Source organism: Rattus rattus, chromosome 7 (genome assembly GCF_011064425.1).
Source record: "Rattus rattus isolate New Zealand chromosome 7, Rrattus_CSIRO_v1, whole genome shotgun sequence".
Lineage (NCBI taxonomy): Eukaryota > Metazoa > Chordata > Mammalia > Rodentia > Muridae > Rattus > Rattus rattus.
Genome location: NC_046160.1, coordinates 83,453,934 through 83,477,466, shown reverse-complemented (window position 1 = coordinate 83,477,466; position 23,533 = coordinate 83,453,934). Strand labels below are relative to the sequence as shown.

Sequence of the window (23,533 nt, the reverse complement as noted above, 5' to 3'; positions counted from 1 at the left end):
CCCGAGGTTTCAGACAACAAAGAAAGTAAAGTTAGTCCCACTGCCATCCTTTTTGCTGGTATGTCAGCATTCTCCCCAGGAGAATAGAAGTTGTGAGAAAAATATGATGGATCCAAACATTTATTGTACTATAAAAGAAATATATAATGTGTATTATATAGCTACCTGTATTATATATGGCTTTGAAAAATGTTTCTAACTACGTAAAAACTTTCTGGATTTTATTTTTTTGTTTTTGGGGGTTTGTTTTGTTTTTGTTTTTATTCTAACCTAAGCTTCTCATATTAAGCTAGAATTTTCTTATAGCACAGTGGGTAAGGGGCACAGGTCCTGGCTTGCTCAGTGGTACTCCATGAGGACTCTGGGCACTAGCCTAACCCCAGAATGAATACAATACGTTGTGCTGTCGTGTGACGGGTGCTTGCAATGGAGATTTAAGTTGCTGAAGCAGAAAACCTAAGCTATCTGAAGACAGGGGAGGGGTTTTTGGAAGCTTGTTTCTTCTTACCTGTCATACTGCATGTCCGGCTCTAGGACATAACGTCCTCAGGAGTGTGGCGGAGCCCCTGGGCCTCCTAGCCGAGACACTGCTGTCACACGTGCTCTACTGTCCGGAGAATTTTTATTGTTGCACAGAAGTTTCCTAAATGGCCTTTGTAATGGCCTCATTTTGGTAAACCTTAAACCGGTGACAGGGACCCTCTCAGAGGCCCTTTAAATCATGTCTCAAAAACAGGACAAGTGACTGGGTTCCTCCCTGTCACGTCTGCTGGACATGTGGTCTGCCATCGCCAAGTCCTCCTGTCCCTGTTGGCTGGGTGCACACCACGTCCTTACTGTTCTGAGGAGAAGCAGGGTGTCCATGCTCTGTCTGGCACGCACAAACCTTCGATCTGCTCTCTAGCACAAGGAAAAAGAAAAGTAATTTTGAATCTTTTCCACCATTATGTTTATTTATTTTTGTGGTTTTCTAATTCTAGTTATAAGAATAGTCGGCAAAATACTAAGATATTCGTTTAGCCACTGACTGAGGTCATAATATTCAACATGTGATTAAATTTTGGGTTATGAAGTGGGTTTGATTTTTTTTAATCAATTCTATAATATGAAAATATGAACATAAAAGTTACCTGCTTGATAGCTATTTGAATAACTTCTTTTAAATCCAAAACCCACCACATGTTTTTATTGTTTGAATCACTTAAACCGGAAGATGCAGCATATGGAAGAGAGGTTGGTGGCCAATATTCAGCTTCTCCGAAGTCAGCCCGGTTGGAGGAATGCCTACAGCACACATCTCTGACAGCTGCCTGACTGTCTCAGCAAATTACTTGAGTTTAGACTCCTTAGTCACAAAAATGTGGAGCAGTACTGGTCTAGACAGTGGAATGTTGCCCCAGGCACTTGAAAAGCCTCGCATTATCATCTGTGAGGAAGTTAGGGAGGGGCAGAAAGATGGCTCAGTGCTGCAGAGCACCGGCTGCAACCAGTTTCCCAACCTCAGGCTTTCAGGCCTGTAACTCCAGGTCCAGGGAGATCCCCTGCCTCTGGTCTCTTCAGACACCCGCATGCACCCACATCACACACACAAACATTTGCACGATTATAAAGAATAAAAGTAAGTCTTTTCTAAAAAACAGAACAAAACAGTCAGGAACTCTGTTGTGCTTTCGTGACATCTCCCCTCATCTTTCTCAGTGTGCCTTCAAGACAGTGTGTTGGCTTTCTGGAAACACGGGATGCAGGGTAAAAGCTTCAAATCCGACGAGGTAAGGTTGCACAGACTTCCTCCATTGACTCCTACACTGGACTTTTAGTAGTGAGATGTTCGCTTTTCTCTTGTCCTCTCTGAGTCACATAGCTTTGCTTAGTGCCTTTGATGCCCTAACATGGCAGAAAGTGTGTCTGTGTTCTTTCTTCCTGTATGTTCACATTGATACTTTGGTTTTAAATTCCCAGTAGCCATGAGGAACTCCTAAATGTTTGCACAACTTCATTCCTTTATTTTGTAATTTGTGAATATAGTTGCACTGTAGCTTCAGACACACCAGAAGAGGGCACCAAATCCCATTTCTGATGGTTGTGAGCCACCGTGTGGTTGCTGGGAATTGAACTCGGGACCTCTGGGAAAACAGTTCATGCTCTTAACCACTGAGCCATCTCTCCAGTCCTGTGAATATTTTTCATAGCCACTGTTGTTATAAATAATATATAAAACCTATTATGTTCCAGACAGTTTACAAATATTAACATATTTAAGGCTCAAAATGATCCAGTGAAGTAGGCATATGACTAGTTAAATGGCAGAGCCTAGGTTGAAGGTCTTCAAGCATAGCTTAGCTGAGATGATCAGGGTGCCTATATGCAGGGGATGGAGTTTGTCCCCTGAGGGACAGCCCCGCCCTGATGGAAGCATGCCCCAGTGGTCTGATTCTTCTACATCAAAGGCTCATAAATCCGTGGAACTGTCTGAAAGTGTGGGATCTTCTTGCTGTTGAATTTAGTTTATCTATACCGTTATTTTATATAAATAAATATTTAGACTTCTAAGAAAAAAGTTATAAACCAGCAGTCATTGGTATGTTGATTTATTTACTGACCCAGGTCACTAAATGTCACCGGGTCCCTGTATTTAATGAAATCTGTAGTCCTGTTGTCGTTTTGTGTTCAAGACAGGCTTTCCCTAGAGTCCATGTGTGTGGCCAGGCCAGCGTACCCAGCATGCTAGTCGTTCTCACGCTCTCCACTGTGTCATTTCCATCTTTAGGAAACTCAAACCCAGGGTCTCGGGCATGCGAGGAAGGGCTTTCTGCTAACCCGCATGCCCAGCCACGTTGCTGCCTGCTTGTGAGGCATCTCACGTTAACTACTCTCTGCACCTGTGTTTCTGCTGCTGCGTCTCTTCATCCTTTGATGACACTAGCTAGCCCCCTGGAGTATACAACGCCTAAACTGTTTGCAGAGTGACGTCCATTATGTCTTTCCACGTAGACTACAAGTTCCAGTTAGCAGACTTTTTACACTCATCATAGCAGTCTTAATTTGAGTTCCCCAAGAGCCAGACCAAGATAACAACCCAAGTGGAGGTCCTTTATCTAGGAACAGAGTCTAGAAAACAAGTGATGTAGTAAGACACATTCAAATAGAAAGAAGGGAGACATCGAAAACATAAGTGGACAGCTGTCTGCTGTGCAGCTGGGCTCAGTCAGCTCTGAAAATTTATGTATTCCCTTGTGTTGCTGTATTTAACTGATTTGTTAAATTGCTGTGTCAGCAATCCCAGGCCATAGTGCTACTGATGGTTATTTTCGTCCACAGGTTACCCAGGAAATTTCCGATGAAACAAGAGTTTTCCGCCTGCTAGGATCAGACAGGTTGGTCGTATTGATTTAATTATGTGAAGTTAGCAAGGATCAAACTCTTGACTAGACTGTCAGCCCATGTCAGGCGACAATCAAAATTCTTAGAGGGCTCATTGACTTAGAGAGGTGGTTGTATTGAGAGAGTGAGGAATATTAGCCTGTTGGGTTACCAGTCTTTTCGGGGTGCGAGTTGAGCTTTGAGAGGCGCTTTCACTCAGCCGAGACCAAGTGTGTAGGTAGTGTCACCCCTGTGACAGACAGAACAAGATTTCACATCCTTTACTTCCACTGTGTCTTCCTGGTGTGTCTCTTTCTAGTAAGTATTACCTTCAGATGTTAGCTTTGCATCATAAAAAGCTCGCCTGGGGTCGTAAGGTGTTAGGCAGCCCCACCCAACATGGTTTAAGTGTTAGTAGCAGGGGGCTGTAAGGAGAAAGGAGTTCCGGGAAACTGGTGGTTACCTTAATGAAGGAGAAAGGTAAGCCGCGGGCATGACAGCAAGTGGCCAGAGACCAGGAGGCAGCTCGGACTGGAAAACCAGCCCCTGCCGCTGGAGGGACGGCCAGTGAAGCGTGGGTCTGTAACCAAGGAGGATTCTGGTGGTAGAGCGTGACGCCTGGTGGCTGACGCTTTCCTCTCCTTTGCCTGACTGCCCTTTGTTCCGTCACTGTTTGTCACAATTTGCTCTAAAATTTATTTCCGAATGGTTACTTCTTCGACTCCTCTTCTTGATTATCCCCTCAGTTCTTTTACACATACACATATGTTTTTGTATTTTGTTTTCTCTCTCTCTCTTCTTTTTTAATGTTTTAGTGTGTCTGTGTGTACACACATGTGGAGCTCAGAGAACAACTTAGAAGAATTAGTTCTGTCTACCACGTGGGTCCCAAGAATAAAACTTAGGTAGTTGGGCTTCTCAGCCAGACCCCTTGCCTACTTATCTATTAATAGCAGTACTAGGTAATTTTATTTTTTCCTTCTACATTTCAACAATGTATAAGGTATGATTTTATTGCATAAAATTCACTCAAAAAATATTCAGTATGCGTGTACTGTCTCTTCTCTGTATGGCTTATCCTTATTCTATTCTTAAACCCCTCCTCCTCACAATTCAAATGCTATGGAGTAGCTCTTGATTTCCCCCCTTTTTCTTTCAGTCCTCTGATGCCTTCTCTGCCTTTACTCATGGGAAAAGTGAGGGTGGGGCAGACAGCATGCCATTCTTCGTTTTAAACCATTTCTTTTCAAAGACCCTGAGCAGTTCACAGGTCCTCTTAGGGTCCTGTTTACTCTCTAGTCCTTCGTCCCTTGATATGGATGCCTGGGGCATTTGTCACAGCATAACTGAGTAAGCATATTTGGGTTCGATTGGAATAAGGTGAGACTATCCCCGACCATGTCAATACTTCATAAAACAGCTGTCGTTCAGCTGTGCTTGAAGTCACGGGACACGCTAATGACTTTTGCGGAAGGAAGGAGCTGGCACTCCTGGCTGTGGTGCACACCGTGTGAATACTTAAGCTTCTCCTTGGTTTCTTGTAGGGTCGTTGTTTTGGAAAGTAGGCCGACAGAGAACCCTACAGCTCACAGCAATCTCTACATCCTGGCCGGACATGAAAACAGTTACTAAGCAACAGAGATGAATTCCAAGTGACAAGACGACGAATGACTATGTTCCATTGACAGCAAGAGCGTTTTAAGGGAATTCAATACAGACTGCAGTAGGACTTGCTTTAATTTTTGTGGGTTTTATATCAAATGAACTGTACATTAGGATAGAATTCAGTATTTTCTGTAGCTGGAAACAGCTAGTCAATCTCTTGCCACTGTGTGGTGGTTATATCAAGTTTGCTTAATAAAAGCTATGAGACAAATAGCCCTCTAGTTCCAAGAAACACAGTCCTTTTAAAAAAACAGTGTTTGTAAGAAGGTGCCATGGTGTTTAAGTAACTCCTGTGATTATCCTGGAGGGAGTTTAGTGAGCATTCTATCATGTTATACCATGTCTTCCTCCTCCTTAGTGAACATAATTTGATAAGAAGTTATCGATCAAGCCTTTCACTTGACATTGGCCGTTCTGTATGTTTTTGTAAGATAGAATATTTAATCCTTATTTATTAATCTCTTGCTGGAGCGGTGGAATGTTTCTAACTGTTAGCAAAGGGAGGTTGCACAGCAGCTGGAATTTTTTATAACGTGTGAAAATGTTGTTTACCTTTCCAGAGTGTGCTTTAGGGGTGACTGGCAGTGTGTTTGGGGGTCCAGCACATGCAGTTTCATGTAACAAAATAGTTTATGACACAGTTTCATACAGGGTTGCCTTAAAGGGAATTTGTTTTCAACTACAGATGGTTGTAAGGGCTCATGCAGAAATTCTGATGGTGGACAAAAAGCCTTAGCAGGGACGTGATGTCCCGGTGACTACCTTACTTTTGACAAGCAGTGTACTACACCTGTGATTTTGTTTTCACATTAGGGATAATGCATAAGGAATTAATCTTCATATATATCATGATCCCTGATGCTTGGGAGAAAAGTATTTAACTGCCCATATTATGTATTTTACTTATATTATGCAAAGGGGGAAACTGCAAAGTAATTGCACGTGTAATCTTGGGGTTTTCACATACGTAGGTATTCATTGTGAGTAGGCTTAAGAAAAAAACACTTTAAGTGAAATTGGAATTTCCGATGGGATAGTATAGATGTTGTTTTTATATTTTTTAAAAAGCCAGTATACTAAAATTAAAAAAGGATAGGGCTGTCTTTTAGTTTGTTTTTCTTTTACAATTCTTAGTGTTCAGAATTGATGTGTTCTGTTGGCACCAGCTGTCTTGATGCATTTGTTAAGACCAGTTAGCATTGAGGTGACATGTGGGCTAATAGTGGCAAACTATAGAAGTAGTCTGAACAGACACGACAGGAAAACAATGTACCTATCTCATCTTGAGCAGTTTTATAAAGTACATGTTATCATCTCCATTTTCCAAATGAGGAAATAAATAGAGTTTAACAAAGTTACACAACTTACCCGTTACGTACTGGTTAGTTCTTGAGCCAGACCTAGAGTCCTCCTCCGACTCTCCTCTTTTCACCATGCAATATACAAGTAATAAAATGTTACACAAATGAACTATAAAGTATTTGTTCTTTAAAATGCACATCTTGGGGTCGGGCAGCAAGATGTTCACTGAATAGAGGTTCTTGCCGTGCAAACCTGACACTACCTAACTTTGGTCCCCAGAACCCACCCATGTGAAGGTGGCGGGAGAAAGGATTGACTCCACAATGTTGTCCTCTGACCCCCACATATGTGTGCCTGCACACTCCATACACAGTAGTCAAATGGAGTGCACACTGGCTGTTTATATGGGATGTGTTAAGTGGGTCTTCTCCTGAGGAGAGATGTATACAATAGATGGTGGGAGGACAAGCCTCAAACGTGGGAAAGTTCAAGACTACATTCTCGTTTTCTCAGAACTCCCATCAGCCACCTTGACCATGGTGTACAAGGTGGCCACACTAGAGTGAAAAGACCTGAGAGAGGCCTTGGGATCCAGGCCTCCTGCTGATAAGCTGTGTGGCTAGAAAACATTACAGTAAAAATGGAAGCTGTGCTGTGCCCAGCACTTGCAGTCAACCTTCTGCCCCACGCTGTGAAAAAATGAGCAGTCGGCTGAGAGTTACCGAGGAGACGGCGGGGATGGGGAGGGAGAACTCTTGAAGAAACAAAATGGCAGGGTAACAGACTGTTGGAAGATCATAGGAAGATGGCATGGCCATGACTCGTGAGCAGACACCTCAAGAACTTTTAGAAAGAATGTGAATAGCTCAAGTTGAAAATTTAGAATATAAAATCAAGGACATTTCTTAGGAAATAAATTGGCAAATAATGGAAATATGGAAGAATTAAAGGAAACTGGGGTATGACGTAACTAGATTTGAATTTCAAAACATTTATAAAACAAAGATAAGGAAGTAGCTCAGGAGGCCCAACATCCAATCTCAGAGTTTAAGGAAAAAAAAAAAAAGACAATTGCGTAGTTCACCAGGCGCTGATGCACACCTATAATCCAGCACTCAGGAGGCGGAAGCAGATCGTGAGCCTTTTGAGGCCAGCCCAGACTATACAGAGCAAGAGTCTGCCTAAATAAAACAAGGATGCATTTCAAGAAAAGTATCCCATTGAAGAACATTAGATTCTAGATCAAAGAGCGTAAATCCTGAAAGTTAAACACCTAGGTGTGCACACACACAGAGACAGAGACATGGTCACGTACCACACAAAAGGAATGTAATGAAAAATATTAGGGGAAGTGAATATGATCAAAACACATGAAACTTGAAACTCAAGAATCTAATAAAAACAAACACCAAATCACATCATTAATTTCAAGGATACCGGCATGAGAGTTGGTTACATACCAAGAAGTACAAATCCATACCTTCGAGTGTCAACAGAAGCCATGCCTCTGACAAAGGACCTGCACCCAGTCTGCCACTTAGACCCTGGAAGCACAGGTTGGAGGAATGACAGCCTCTTCAACCAATGGCACTGAGATATCTGGACATTCACACACACACAGTAAAACTAGATCCTTACCTCTGCCGTAACAATCAGTTCAAAATGGGCCAACAGCCCGAATCTTTGAAATTGCGAAGGAAAACAGAGTATACTTCAATACACAGGCATAGGAAGGGTGTGAGAAGGATTCCAGCAGCACAAGAAGCAATAGAATAGGTAAGTGGAGTGAAATAAAGACGTGTCTCTGCAGCCACGGCAGCAGTGAAGAAATCATGCACAACAGGAGAAACCTTTGCTAGATATACCTCTCATGGATTAGAGTCTAGAAATATGAAGGCTTCAAACGCCAGTCAAAAAGAAAAATCCTATCAGAGAAAGGCAAATCAAAACTATACTAAGGGCTGGAGAGATGGCTCAGCAGTTAAGAACACTTGCTCTTACAAAGGTCCTGGGTTTGATTCCCAGCACCCTCATTAGGGCTCACAACCATCTGTAACCCCAGTTCGAGGAGATCCAGTAAGCACTCAGGTTATATGTACATACAGATAAAACATTAGTACACATAAAGTAAAATAAATCTTAAAATGTACACATTGAGATTCTGTCTTCCTCAGTGGATATGGCTAACGACCAGTGTTGGTGAGAGTTTACAGGTTTTGCAATAAAACCTTTATATACTGCTGGTGGGAATTCAGTTGCAACCACTACAGAAAGCATCACGGAGCTTCCTCAAAATGCTGATGGTAGAACCAGTGTATGGCCCGGCTCTATTGCTTATGGGTGTACACACAAAAGAGTTCATCAGATTACCACAGAGTTATATGTAATTGTGGCACTATTCACAAGGACCAAGTTACAGATTCAGCCCACATCTATCATGTGGACAGACATAGGTATATATACAAATACTAGATTGTCATAAGATTGAAATTATGTCGTGTTTCTGAAAGTACATGAAACTCAAAATCACCATATTAAGCAAAAACTTACCAGAAACGAGACCATTCGCGTAAAAACCCTGGCAGTACCCGGCATGTGTAGGTGCCGGGGCTGTTACCCTCCTTTTTCTGATAGGGTGTGAACACCCCTTTCTGGTGCCTACGAGCCAGGCTCTTCCCGTAGATGGTGGGGTGCAGTTTACAAACCACAGAAAGACTCATGACCTCATATCCTCACAAAGTTCCACATACTACACTAAGTCCTCATCTAGAAAGTGCAGATACCTAAGAGAGATTGTCACCTGAGCAGTTATGAATCAATACAAGGCTTGGCTATCAAGAAAAGACCTGCAAGGACAGTCCTACAGGGATTCAGACGCAGCAGGAGGAGGGATGCATTCTGGGCTGCTGATGTCAACAGATAGCCTACGAAACTATAAAGCACCACTTAGTGACACCTAAACAACAAACCCCTTGGGCTGGAGAGATGGCTCAGCAGTTAAGAGCACTGACTGCTCTTCCAGAGGTCCTGAGTTCAATTCCCAACCACCTGGGATCTGATGTCCTCTTCCAGTGTGTCTGACAGCTACAGTGTATTCATATAAACTAAATCTTTAAACAACATCTTTTCTTAAAAAACCAACAACAAAACCCTTACCACCCGTGACAGTGACAGGTGCTTTGCTAAATCAATCCCATGCTCCCCCGTAACTTCAGCAAGCACAATGCTTAGCAAACTCTGAAAAATGACACTGAATTTGGGCTCCTTGGCTTTAGGAAGACTAAATCGGTCTTCCTGGATCATGGACTTCCCTGTGATTGTCTTGTGATGACACAGTAGAGCCAGCATGGCTGTCACAGCTCTGGGGGGGGGGGTGTCTTGCTCTTCACCACTGCCTTGCTAAAACCTGTTAGATTACGTCCCTAAAGCTAGAAACTGTGGTCTATGTATTTTAGCTCCTTCCTCCTCCTGAGGCTGATCACCAAGGTCCAGCTATTGAAGTCTAGCAATCAAAAGCCCCCTTTAGGTCACCTAATTATCATGCCCAATTAAAATTAAACACCTCATTCTAGCACCAGGTCTCCCCTTTTTCCTTTATAGACCGCCATTTGTCTATGGGGCCACATCTGTCTTCTCTCCAGAGGCAGTACTTTGTCCTCTGGGACAAACACCCCCACTCCTCTTCCTTGCCCTTTCTCTCTTGTCCTCTGTCCCATGCCTTTGTCCCCTATCCCTGCCTTCCTTCCCTCTGGGACAGATAAATAGCTTGTTGTGCTGAGAACTTGGTCTTAGGGTGTTTTGAACCAATTTCCAAGGTTCCCTACAGCATCTTTTATGAAGATACAAGGGAACACTGTGGTGTTTATTATTGTCAAAAACATCTAAAGCCAATCCACTTCCACTTCTTTGTACTCTCTCTTGGATCAGAGACATTCTAGTACCACTAATAATTTTAACATAATTGTGTCTCATGTCCAATCCCACCACCCTTGGGAAGCAGAGGCAGGTGGCTCTCTGTGAGTTTGAGGCCAGCCTGGTCTACAAAGTAAGTTTTAGGGCAGCCAGGACTGTTACACAGAGAAGCCCTATCTTGGAAAAATAATTTAAAAAGTAAATAAATAAATAAATAAATAAATAAATAAATAAATAAATAAATAAATAAATAAAATGCCAATCAGTTTTAAAGAGCATACACAGTTACTCAGCCTATATTTGTGTATGAGTGTGTGTGTGTCTGTGTGTGCGTGCGCACGCGCACATAGCTACATGAGTGGAGATTGGCACCTATTCCTCTCTTGTTCTCCACCTTTTTTTTTTTCTTTTTGAGACGACATCTCTTACTGAGTGAGGAGCTCACAGGTTCGCTTGGCTGGCTGGCAACCTCAGGGAATCTGCCTATCTCCCAGCCTCACTCCACCCCAGCACTGGGGTTGCAGATAACACTCTGGGGCCCAGCTCGTACACGGTGTGTCTTCCCTGGAGACTTTCTCCTCCTCTGAGCCGCCTTTGGTTGCCTGTAGTTCTTGGTCTAGGGTTGAGGCCTTGTGAGCTTTTCCCCCTCCACATTATCATGTCTTCTGATGTGTTCCTTGTTCAGGTCATGTTTAGGTTGTCATGTTAGTGAGACTCAGTGGGTGCAGTGACATTTCTAAGAAGAGAGCCTCATAGCAAATTTCCTGTTCCCCTGGATCTTACAGTCTTTCTGCCCTCCTCCCCCAATTCTGAAAAGATCCCTAAGCCTTACGAGCAAGGGTTGTGTTGTAGAGACACCAGTTGGGACTGAGCTCTGTTACCCTGCATTTGATTGGTTGTGATTTTCTGTGGTGGGCTCTGACCTTTGCAAAGAGAAGTTTCCTTGATGAGGGGTGAGAACATTATCTCTGGGTATAAAGATAGATATCAAGATGTAGTTAGCGACTGCACTGGTTTAGACAAGTGATAGTTATAGGTTCTCCAAGACCCATGACTTCACTAGCCTAGTTGGCTAGGTTTCCAGTACCAGGCGTGATTTACCGCTTACTGAACTGGCCTTAGGCCTGAGTGGAGAGCTCTTTGTTACTGACGAGGTGTAGTAGTGCAACACTACTGACCCCTTAGGTTTATTGTGCCATTCTGGTTATTATGTGATTCGTAGGCATCATAACTAGATAGGCTTGTTGGTTGCTTTTCTCCTTTGGAAACTTGCATGGCCCCTTCTAGTTCCATGAAACCTAGACCTAGGGAGGTAACTTGCAAGTCAGATCCAGATCAGCTCCTCTGGATACTGTGCTCAAAGTGCATGGTGTCTTCAACAGCAGGCACTCACTTCCCACCTCTGGGGACAATGGTGATAGCAATAGCCTGTGATGTTTGGGGAGTCCTTTCAACAACCCTGACCAACAACACAAAGTGGACTTCACATGCCTGCTGTTGGAGTTTGTGTTAAATGGGCTACAGGTCTTAGGGTGGGCCTCACAGCTCAATTGGGAAAATGTCACTTAAACTATTTATGTATATTTATGCATCAGTGTCCATGCATCTGTGGGACTGTGAAAGGAGCCTAGGTCCCTGAAGAGATGGTAGGCGCTTCCCCTGATTCCCCGGCACCAGGCCCCTGTCACTAACTGCATACCCCCATAGATTTGTGGCCATCAGTCACATAAGGGCAAGGCTCCAAGGCCTTCCACATATAAAGGACATAACCTGTGGTCCTGTAGGCTCAAGACAGATCTCCATTTTAATGAGGTACCTACAGGCCTGGAGGACTTAGCCAATAAGCTTTCCTTCCCAGACACCCCTCCCTACAAAAGGTATTTAACCTGAGGCCCACTCTAAGAAGTGAAATATGGTTTCACACACACACTTTCCAACATGACAATAAATGCCTTAAAGCTGTGGTCTGCCTCTTTTCATCAGGATCGGCTGTGGGGAGCCATGGAGAAGGCCTTCGTCTACAGAGCCACCATCTGGTAGATGGCCTCTTTGTGCTCCCAGCCCACCAAGCCAAGCCCAAGCCTGCAGGTCAAGCAAAGGGCACTCCCTGTGGGACCAGCTGGAACTCCCCTCTTTTCCCCCTCAGCCCCAGGCTAAATCCAGCCCCACTCCGTTCTCAGCTCTTCCGTGGCATCCCAGCGGCACCTGAGTATCTGAGAGCCTGAGAACCAGACGGCCCCAGCCTCACTGCTCAGGCTGTCCCATGCCTCTGACTGTGCTTCCCCATCCCTAGAGAGGTGTCCTGAGGATTCCCTACAGACAGACACCCACCAAGCTGTGTGGGGTAAGTGCAGTCAACTTCCCACAGCCGTGCACTATGGCAGAGCAGACACGGGACCCCAATAACCCTATACACATTACTGCCATGTCCAACAGAGCCCTAGAAATGGACCTGAGTCGGGTAGAAAGGGAATAAAGGGAAAACAGATACATGGACACACAGAAAAACTGAGTTCTGGTGCTCTGTGCTTTAGGATGGAGAGTCTGCCGCCCCCGGAAGCTCAGTGTGTATCATATAGAGCTAAACAGAGAGGCAGGGTTATTGCAAACAGCCGAACAAGGGCAGGGGTTCATGCATAGAGTCGGGGTTTATGGTACACAGCGTGGTCAAGGAGACAGGTTTAATCAATCTCAGTAGGAGTAGTTTCTATAGGGAAACAGTCTTCCGGCCATAAATAAATACCTGGGGAAAAAAAGCCGTGGTGAGGGGTTGGGGATTTAGCTCAGCGGTAGAGCACTTGCCTAGGAAGCGCAAGGCCCTGGGTTCGGTCTCCAGCTCCAAAAAAAAGAACCAAAAAAAAAAAAAAAAGAAAGCTGTGGTGAACACTTTTGCATTTACTGTCCACATCCACACATGGGCCAGAGGGAGGGATCATCCACTCGCCTCCAAGTCTCATGCTGGGGGGCAAGGGGTGGGGGGCTTTGCCATTTTCACATTGGTTTGAGGTAGGTTTCCTGACTTGGCGTCTCATATCAACAACACACATTCCCTCAGGACTTCCTCTGCTCCCCACCATTGTAGGTATTTTTTGGTAGATAGTTAATAGTCTGATTCCTTATGACTTTTTCAGACATCACTTGCTGCTCTTGCAGAGAACCCCGGTTCAATTCCCAGCACCCACAACATGACTCACAACTACCATAACTCCAGATCCAGGGGACTGAATGCCTTCTTCTGATCTACATGGGCACCATGTACATGGTATACATAGAGGCAGGCAAAAACATACTTGTGCATACAAATAAATAAATTTAAAAAAAAAAACCCGAAGGTCTTAGATCAGTGGTTCTCAGCCTTCCTAATGCTGCAACTCTGCCACAGTTCCTCATGTTGTGGTGACCCCCCCCAAACATAAAGTTATTTTCATTTCTACTTCATAACTGTAATTTTGCTACTTTTATGAATTGTAGTGTAAATATTTTTTGTAGATAGAGGTTTGCCAAAAGAGGCTCAACCTACAGGTTGAGAACCACTGTCCTACAGGAAGAGGTGCATTAAAAGGACTGGCTTCTTATTACATATAAAGAGCTAGGTCATGTTTATCCGGGAGGTGAAACACCTTACTCGGTTGTTGGCTGATCCCACGGGTAACGTCAAAGACACTTGGTTCTTTTAAACTTACATTGTTCTCTCAATACTTAAACTGACTCACTAGCCTTGACAATATCAATGAACAACAAAAACATTTTTCCCTGCCTGGATCTATGGTGTTTTGACAGGGACTGGTGAGGAAGACTGTGGCCGTAGCTTCTCTTCAGGTTGCCGTGTGTTGACTTTTGACCATCAGGTCTGCTCTAGTGTCAGCGCATCTGAGGCTCTGGAGGTCAAGGGCTCTGACTCCATTTGGAAACAGGTGGTGCTGAGTTTGAACCCTGTTTCAACCCGGGGTGGCAGAGGGGCTGTCCCTTTCCACACCGATCAGCATCTCAGGGCCTCAGCAACTGCTGTAGAGCAGACGACTACTGAAGCCGTAGTAGCTACTGAAGCCATAGTAGCTACTGAAGCCATAGTAGCTACTGAAGCCATAGTAGCTACTGAAGCCGTAGTAACTACTAAAGCTGAGGAGTGCCTATGGGGTTGGTGTGTCGATTAGAGAAAACATGGACACTGAGCCTGAGATGTAAGTGTTCTCATGGTATTGACTAAAAATCATTTTATGTGTCCTGAAAATAATTCCCTTTCCAAATTCAGATGTAAGCGATTTCCTCGAGCTGCTCCATTGCTCTTCCAATGTCTGTGGCTGAACTCTCTTCCTTATAAGAAATGGAATTGAGGAAAGTACTGCTGGTGTTAGTCCTAGGAGCAGCACTCAGACAAAGCAACATCATCCACACTGAAGTGGCTTCTCCTGAGCTTTGAGAAGAGCACGTGGAGAGGCTGCTGAGGTACATGAGGAAGGGGGTGAGAGCAAGGCCCATCTCCCAGGAAAGTTCAAAAAGAAGGATGGCTGTGCTAAATTGCACAGGATAAAAACAGTCAGACCAATTGAATAATCCCAGTATCAACCCCCTATGTATTGGGCAGTGTTGACAAACGGGAAGGAAGTTTCTGGAATCACAATGCCAGCACTCAAACACGTGTCTACCGTCTGCGAGCTGTGTCTCCTGACTTACTCATCCCCTCTGTCTCTGTTTATCCTCTCAATCCTCAGGATAATATTGTCTATGATATACTTATGAAAGGCTACTGCAAAAATATGTTTAGCACAGTGCCTATCTTGAAGTAAGTGTTCAGCTGTTGGACGCGGTGGATACTGTTGCCCAGGCAACAGTGATCGCCATGCTTGGGATCAAACACCAGGAAAAAGCAGCCTTAGCGTGACTCCAAACTTCAGGCACTGCTTTTTGCACTTGCCTGAGGAAACCCCACATTCCAGGCCATCTCTCAGCTTTCTGAGAGCCACAACCCAGAAGTTACACTTTGCTATCTAAACCAATTCTGCACTTGCCAACTGAAAGGCCCTTTGACTTGACAGCCTTCCCATAGTATCTTCTTCTGTGGTGACATGAACTGCTGTCTCCCTTTCAAAGCTGTTCTCTAATATTTTGCTCCAATTTCTCTCCAAACAAAACAACTTGCAGCTGGAAATCACCCCAGCTTTCTGGTTCACTGCCTGCTTAGGCCTAAGTAGCCAGAATACTGGCTCCTGCTCTAACTACCACTGCTTCTGGCCCTGTTCCACAATCCTTGGGCACTGAACCTTGTGGAGTCCATAAAGTTAATTTTCCAAACAAACTTTATTTAACCTGATATGAACTTTCTACAAGGTAGCTTTGGAAAATTTCACATCGACATCCTCACTTCATTTCAAAATATTTTCTTAATTGTCAAAAAGAACATTTACCAACACACCTATATTATGGGTCATAAAATCAGCCTTAACATATTTCAAAACATTTAAAGTATGCAAAACTAGTTCTTTAAAAACAATGGAATTAATCTGGAAATCCATTAGAGAAAGATATTTGGAACACTCTGAAATCATTAGAAATGAATCAACTCACTTAAAAATAATCCTCAGGTCAAATATGAACTCACAAGGGGAAGTAGAAAATATTGTGAACTGAATGAAAATAAAAATACAACACGTTAAGATTTTTGTGATGCCTTCACAATGACTTGGGGGATGCCATCAAAGTCGTATTTAAAACAAAGAAGTAGCTAAAATCAGTGATGTAAGCTTCCATCTATAAAACAAAACAAAAACTGCCAAAGGCAACGCAAAAAGTAGAAGAGATGAAATCAATAAATTAAAATACAGAAAACAAAGAAAATAAAATCAACAAGCCAAATTAGTTAAAGAAAACATTCACCAATCTCAAGAATGAAACAAAGCCTGGGATGATAGTACAAGTCTGTGAAGCCTTAGGACCCTGAAAACTGAGGCAGGAGGATTACAACTCTCAAGGCAAGTCTTGGTGATAGTGAGACAAGGACTTAAACAAACAACCAGAAAGAGAACATCATCACTATAGATCCAAGAATGTCACTAGAGATTTGAGAACGTCACTATAGATCCGATAACGTCACTAGAGATCCGAGAATGTCACTATAGATCTGAGAACATCACTATAGATCTGAGAACATCTCTAGAGATTTGAGAACATCACTAGAGATCCAAAAACGTCACTATAGATCCTAGAATGTCATTATAGATCTGAGAACGTCACTATAGATCCTAGAATGTCACTATAGATCCGAGAACATCACTATAGATCTGAGAATGTCACTATAGATCCGACAGACAACAATGTAATGTGGAAACGCTGGACAACTGAATCAAATAAATTTATTTATCTAAGTGAAGGAGACAAATTCAATGAACAAAAGAAACTAACAAAGCTCTCTCAAGAAGACAAAGACGTCCTTAATAGTCCTCTAATCTCTTAAGGAAATAGAATTTGTAGTTACAACTATTTCAATAAAGAAAACTCTAGGCCTATGTGGAGTTAGTGGCAAATTTTGCCACACACATAAAGGAACTCAGAATATCACCAAATGTAAATATCTTTTAAACAAACAGGAACAAGATAACGTTTTCCAAATCATTTGTGAATCAGCTTCACTAGACAAAAATAAACAAATAAATAAATTACAAAACCACAGATCAACGCATCTCAAAAAACAAGAATGTCTAACAACCGAGGTAGAGTCAGCTCAGCCACCAAAGGCAATTTCTGCTCTTGCAGAGAACCCAAGTTCAGTTCCAGCCCTTACCTGATGCGCACAGCCTATCTCCAGTTCCAGGGGCTCCAACACCCTCCTCAGACTTCCTTGAGGGCCAAGCATACCTGTGGTGCATAGACCATAAAACAGGTAAAACACTAACACATAAAATAAAAATTAATAAATCTTGTGAAAAGTATATCAGCAAAATTAAATATTGCTGATCTAACCCAGCGGGGTGTCATTATGACAGAACGTAAGGATCTATCCGATGAGTGAACGGTTGGTTCAGTGTTTTACAAGTCAGTGGCATTCATTGTGCCAACAGACTTACTAAAGAAAAATCATACGATCATCTCAATAGGTAAGGATGGGGTGGGAGAGGGTTTGGTGGTTGAGGTGCTTGTCATGAAGCATGGGGACCTGCATTGGGATCCCCTGAAAGCGCGTGAACGCTGCCTGTAATTCCAGCCTTAAAACTTAGAGCTGGAGCTCCACAGAGCAAGCTGGCTGGTGAGACCGGCCACATGGGTGAGCTGATCGAGAGATCCTGCCTCAAAGAATAAGATCGAAGAGTCATGGAAGATGATTCCTGGCTTCAGGCCTCTCCGTGTATTCACACACATGTGTACCTGCACACATGCAAAGGCGCATGCACTCACTGTGCACCCATGAAAGTGGAAAAAGAAATCGAAGAAAAGAATTTAATAAGGTCAGCACTTGTTCATGATTTTTTTTTTTTTTTTTTTTGGTTTTTTTTTTCGGAGCTGGGGACCGAACCCAGGGCCTTGCGCTTCCTAGGTAAGCGCTCTACCACTGAGCTAAGTCCCCAGCCCCTCATGATTTTAAAACAAAAGGAAATCAATTCTTGTTATCTAAGGAAACAGGAATTAAAGAGAACTTATCAACATTATAAAAGGGCAATTAGTTCTATTTCTGCACAGCAAAACCCGCAGAGCATAGCAAACAACATTTGTCTCTCAGGCTAGGTATCCAGGTTTGGCTCAAGTGGATCCTCCGGTCCTCTTTTTCACAGGTTGAACTGAATTTGTCGGTGGAGTATGGAGACCACCTTCCCATCTCACTCACAGGGCTGCTGCTAGGACTTACTTTCCTGTTTTTCTCTGCCTCTTGGCCTGTCAGTTCCCTTCTGTGGAGTACTCAAAGCTTTCCTCAGAACAGCGAGGAGGGGACCTGAGGCAGAGTCATAATCTCCTAAGCAGCGTTCCATCACTTTGCATGTTTGGGTCCTTAAAACTAAGTAACTAGATAGATAGACACTCTTGGACCTGCTTTCTCAAATGGCCGATTGTGGAATTGAATGGGACTGCCAAGAAAAAAAAAAAAAAAAAAAAAAGCTTGGAAATAGTGAAAGATGTCCAAACATGAAAGGTTCATTAGAAATCAAGTAACAAATCCTAGGGCTTTCTGCGAGTGCTCACCTGGGCTGGATTATGTAATTTCATTGCAGCCTTTGTTTGCTCTGAACACACACGCAGCTTGCACTGCCTTGCTAGTAAGAAACTTCGTTCAGCTCAGCAGGAACCAACACCACCGGAAACGCCTGTCGGATGTTAGACTTTCGCACGTTGTAAGCACAGTGCTGTTTCTGTACGCACATCATGATTTAACTGGGGGAAAACGAATGCGTTAAGACGTTGCTATAGTTCTTCAGCGTGCACTAAATACTGCCTCCTCACGCACTGCTAGAGCATTTGCTTTCCCAAAATTGCTGTTTGAATTACTGACCCGAGTCTGTTTAAAAAAATATATCCATGAAATGAATTTTGGCTCGGGATTTGGAACAAATTTTCCACGAATTTTTTGAAACAGCCCTAAATATACTACTGCTGTTCTAGATAGCATAGTTATACTGTTTTGGTGAGAGTATGGTAAAATCAAGTAATTGATCAACTCTGAAGAACAAAGATACTCTTGCAACATCGAATGTTCTTTATGGGAAGATAAATAGGCATATTCATTTCGTTTTTAATAAATTGGTGAGGGGAGAGAGAGAGAGAGAGAGAGAGAGAGAGAGAGAGAGATATGTCACATATAGGAGATGGGTTGGTTTTTTTTTTTGAGACAGGATCCCACATAGACTAGGCTATCTTGAACTGCCTACACCATCTGGGAATATGGCTTTAAACTCCTGGCTCTCCCGTCTTTAGCTTCCAAGTGTTGAGCTTACAAGAATGTGTCACCGTACCTGACTCCCAAAGAATTGCTTTAAAATATTTTTTCATGATTTGATTTTAGAAAATGTTTAACTCGTAAGCCTACTTTACATACCTATATGCATATGTATAACTATATATAACTCATGTCTACCCCTATATGAGTTAAAATTTTCTCATGTAAATAAGGGACAGAGTGGGAAAAGCGTAAGGAGGCCTATAAGGGCACAGCTGTCACAAGGCAGGACATCAAGGGTCCTCGTAGACGCTGCCTCCAGCAAGCTTAAGTGAATGAATATCAGGCAGCAATGTGCTTACTAGCATAAGCTGGCTTTCGCAACAATGCAAGGAGTGTGGTCCTGCCATCACACTGAAGAACCTACCCAGTGAAAAGAGAAACTGATTAAGAAAAGTTAAAACGCCCCTATTTGGTGGTCCTTATAAACAGCTCTTTTAAAAGGTGAAGGAGAACATTGTCAGTATTAGGGACAGTTACAGCAATCCTGTCTCCTACTGGGGGCACCTACCTGACGAGCACAGGGTCTTGCACTCCGTCCTCAGTATGGAAATTCATAATAATTTCACCATCTTGTACTTAATTCAATCAACTGGACTTTTTATTTTGTTTTGTTTTGGCCTTTTGCCATGTCCCAGGTGAGAACTGAGACCCACCAGGGAAGAAGTGTTGGTGCCAAAGAACTTTTTTTTTTTTTTTTTTTTTTTTTTTTTTTTTTTTGAGCTGTGGACCGAACCCAGGGCCTTGGGCTTGCTAGGCAAGCACTCTACCACCGAGCTAAATCCCAACCCCGCCAAAGAACTTCTAAAACCTCTTAGAATCCTGAAGCAAGAGCACATCTATAGGGCAGGTACGAGTCAAATTTATATTAAAACCATTAAAGCCAATAACCATCTATTTTAATGGCTAAAGTCAAAAGGACAGCAAGGATGCCAAGCACTGGGAACATAAAGGGAAAAGGGAAAAGATAAACTCGATGTGGAACCCAGAGGTCTTCTGCTAAGTATTTCCCCAAGAAAAATGATGACACATCTTTATAGAAAGGACCATGCACGGTGTCTCTAGTGGCTTCGTGTATAATCACCCCAAACTGGAAACAATTCAAACATTCTTCAACCAGGATTGAATAAACCAGTACGTTCATACAACAGAACGCTACCGGGCAATAAAAAGGAAGACACTGCTGATAAATGCAAGATGTGTGTGGATCTCAGATGCATTCTGTGAAGTGAGAATCTGATTCTTGAAGGCTGAGCACTGTGTGTTTCCATTTATACGTTTTGTGTGTGTGTGTGTGTGTGTGTGTGTGTGTGTGTGTGTGTGTTTGTTGTTTTTTCTTGTTTTTCGGAGCTGGGGACCGAACCCAGGGCCTTTGCTTGCTAGGCAAGCGCTCTACATGAGCTAAATCCCCAACCCCTCCATTTATACGTTATAGTGGGAAAGACAAAATTCAAAAAGAATAGGCATTCGCGTTTGCACACGGTTTCTGGGGAGGGTCCCAGACCACTGCTAGTCTGCACTTCTTTATACCTCTACCCTTTGCCAGGCAGCCGCCACGCCCTGTGTGCCCAGCCCCAGCTTCCTCTTGAGCTCTGTGTACATTTGCATCGCACGCTCCTTGGCCCGGGCTGACCAGGTTTCGCCTTGTGCATTTTCTCTGCTGAAGTCCTGCCGCCAGCACACAAGCACCTCGGCGCCCAGCATAAGGGATGAAAGGGCTGACAAAATGTAGAGGCTGTCTGTGCGGTCCTTTATTTCAAGATTTTCCGCACCCATCAATGCCACGGTCACTGTGCTGAAACAGGATCAATAAGGAAGTGATTGGGGAAAGAAAGAGTCAAGGCAATCCAGGCAGGCTCTGCACCGCGCCAAGACCCCACTACATGAGAGGGAAGGCCATCCCACCTCTCTCTATTGCCTCTCTCTCATTCATTTTTTGAAGCTGCACCGAGGAGTAGGACCCACGCAATTGCTGCCCTCCGGGGTTCACAAGCAAGGAAGGGACACCAAGGAGTGAGCGTTGTAAGGTACGGACCCGGCCACCCTAGCTGGAGCGCTCTGCCAGGACAGCCTGGGTGCAGGCGTTATCCCGCAGACGCTCCACGCTGAGCTAAACCCTGCGGACCATCAGCGCAGGGTCAGGGACCCTGCCAGGTTGGCTGCGGGGACAGCAGGGCGGAGGGCGGCCCCGCCCAGCCGGCGCGGTTCCCATGGGGATCGCAGCGGCGACCTAGCGGAGCTGCAGGCTGCGGTGCTCGAGCTGGGCCGAGAGGCACCGGGAGTCAGGGTGGGAGGTCCCCGCAGTCCCCGCAGTCCCCGCAGTCCCAGCGGGCCTGGCTGCCCAGCCGGTGTCCTCTTCCGGAGGGAAATGAGACCCGAAATTAGAACCGGGGAAGCCCTTCGCCTCCGCCGTGCTCCAGCCAGCTCAAGTGTCTTAGATCGTATGAACCATAACGTTAAAACGATAGATTATCTTACAGCTCGGCTCGTTTTTGGATGCTGGCTACATCTTTAGATCGAGGGGATGAAACAGACAACTAAAATTGGGTCACCCATGGCAGCCACCTGTAGGCTCCCAACCTCGACCGCGATGTCATTGCTAGGCGGGGGTGGAGTCCACACCTGGCTGGTCCTTATTCTTTAACTCGGGCCCTTGTTTCCTCTAGATCCCAGCCGACAGCTCTTAGCTGACGAGGCTCGAGAGCGATCGGTTCTCGTATTTCATAAGCGACCTTTAAAAACTATATGAAAATCCGTTCTCAAGAAGACGTGCTCCTCTGTAATGGAAAAATACGAAAAAATTGGAAAGATTGGAGAAGGTTCCTATGGGGTAGTGTTCAAGTGCAGAAACAGAGACACGGGTCAGATCGTGGCCATCAAGAGGTTTCTGGAAACCGAAGATGACCCTGTCATAAAGAAAATCGCCCTTCGAGAAATCCGCATGCTCAAGGTAGCTGATTCGCTTTTTCTGTGTTAGATGGATGCTGTGGGCTGTGGCTCTGCCCTCTTCCCCCACAGCCTTTGTCTTCAGTGGCGCAAATCGGAGTCTGTGCGCAGAGAATGGATTATGTAAGAGTGAGCAAGGTGGAGGGAGAGGTGTGGGGCTCTCATCGTTTCAACTGCAGACAGAGTCTTTTCACAGGCCCCTGAGAAGCGGAATTTAATACAACTCAGCCTTGCTAGAGGTTTTGAGTTTTAAGCTTCTAGGATTATTTTCATTTCATATTTTTAACCCATTGTCCTTTTGGGGGGCTATATATGCATCTGAATATATGTGTTCGGGTGTGTATGTGTGTGCCTGCATATGTGTTCGTGTATGAGCATGTGCTTTGCATATGTAAGACATGGGCATTTGAAAGCCGAAGGTTAACACTGGCCATCTTCCTCAACCATTTCCCATCTTACACATTGAAACAGTGTCTCACTGGAACCCAGAGCTTAAGGACTGCCAGTCAATCTTCTCCAGGGTCTAGCGCTGGAACTGCAGGTGGACAGCTGTCCTCAGGCAGCATCTGTGTGGGTGTTGGGATCTAAGCTTAGGTCCTTGGACTTACATGACAAATTTACCGATGGAACTCTTGCCCCAATACCTGCTTTCTCATTGGGAGAAAGTCATTGGCTTTCGTTACAGAGGCTTCACAATGTCCTGTCTGAAAGCAAGCATCCCAGCACAGAGGCAAAGCCGTGGCGTTGTCAACGTGTATTAGTTCATCCTAGAACTTAGTGTAGGGGTGTTCACTACAAGATACACGTGCTTTCCCTTCGGAAAGAGGCTTCTTCTCAAAGAGGTGATGCAGCTGCTCGTGTAGGATGAGGCAGGCCATGGCTCCCCGGGGGATCAGCTATGCTTCAGAAAGTATGGCCTCTGTGTTCTATCCTGTCTTGCTACATAGTTAGGGAAGGGCGGTCCCATCATCAGTGGAAAGCGGTTAAAACAGCAGGCTGAACTCTTTTTCTTGCATCTCCCTTCTCTCAGACCTCTCTAGAAACCCTTTCTCATGGTTCAAATGCATGGGGTTCTGTCTAGATGAGGACCATGGGTAGGAAGCAGCGACCCTGGGTGAATGACCACAGACTGCTAGCAAGAAAGTTTCTGTCTTGGGTTTTGATTTGTTCATAACTTGCAGGTTGTTGTCTGTTCTGAGAAGACACTGGCCAAGTGCCTGAGTGGGTGATCCTCTCAGAAGGCGGGAACTCAAGTGTCTGTGCCCATCCACAGCTGGGCTCCTCTGCCTACTCACCTCCACACAGCCAATGCTTGCCGTCTGCTCTTGTGAGCCACTGAACACTTCAGCTTTCTCGGTAGAAGGTGATAGCTGAGTTACTCTTTATTTTATTTATCATCATCATCATCATTATTATTGATATTATTAC

At 44.2% G+C, this 23,533-nt stretch overlaps 2 protein-coding genes across 2 annotated transcripts in view; both read left to right on the top strand.

Moving 5' to 3' along the window:
* The window catches only part of Map4k5 (mitogen-activated protein kinase kinase kinase kinase 5), a 92,508-nt gene extending 86,013 nt beyond the window's left edge, over nt 1-6,495 (top strand). Inside the window, exons 30-32 of the mRNA XM_032907869.1 lie at nt 1,699-1,769; nt 3,319-3,374; nt 4,905-6,495. Coding sequence (XP_032763760.1) covers nt 1,699-1,769; nt 3,319-3,374; nt 4,905-4,992 — 215 coding nt within the window. The 3' untranslated portion in view covers nt 4,993-6,495. The remainder of the gene's footprint in view (nt 1-1,698; nt 1,770-3,318; nt 3,375-4,904) is intronic.
* A 15,044-nt stretch (nt 6,496-21,539) lies between these two features.
* The window catches only part of Cdkl1 (cyclin dependent kinase like 1), a 45,154-nt gene continuing 43,160 nt past the window's right edge, over nt 21,540-23,533 (top strand). Inside the window, exon 1 of the mRNA XM_032907868.1 lies at nt 21,540-22,109. Coding sequence (XP_032763759.1) covers nt 21,942-22,109 — 168 coding nt within the window. The 5' untranslated portion in view covers nt 21,540-21,941. The remainder of the gene's footprint in view (nt 22,110-23,533) is intronic.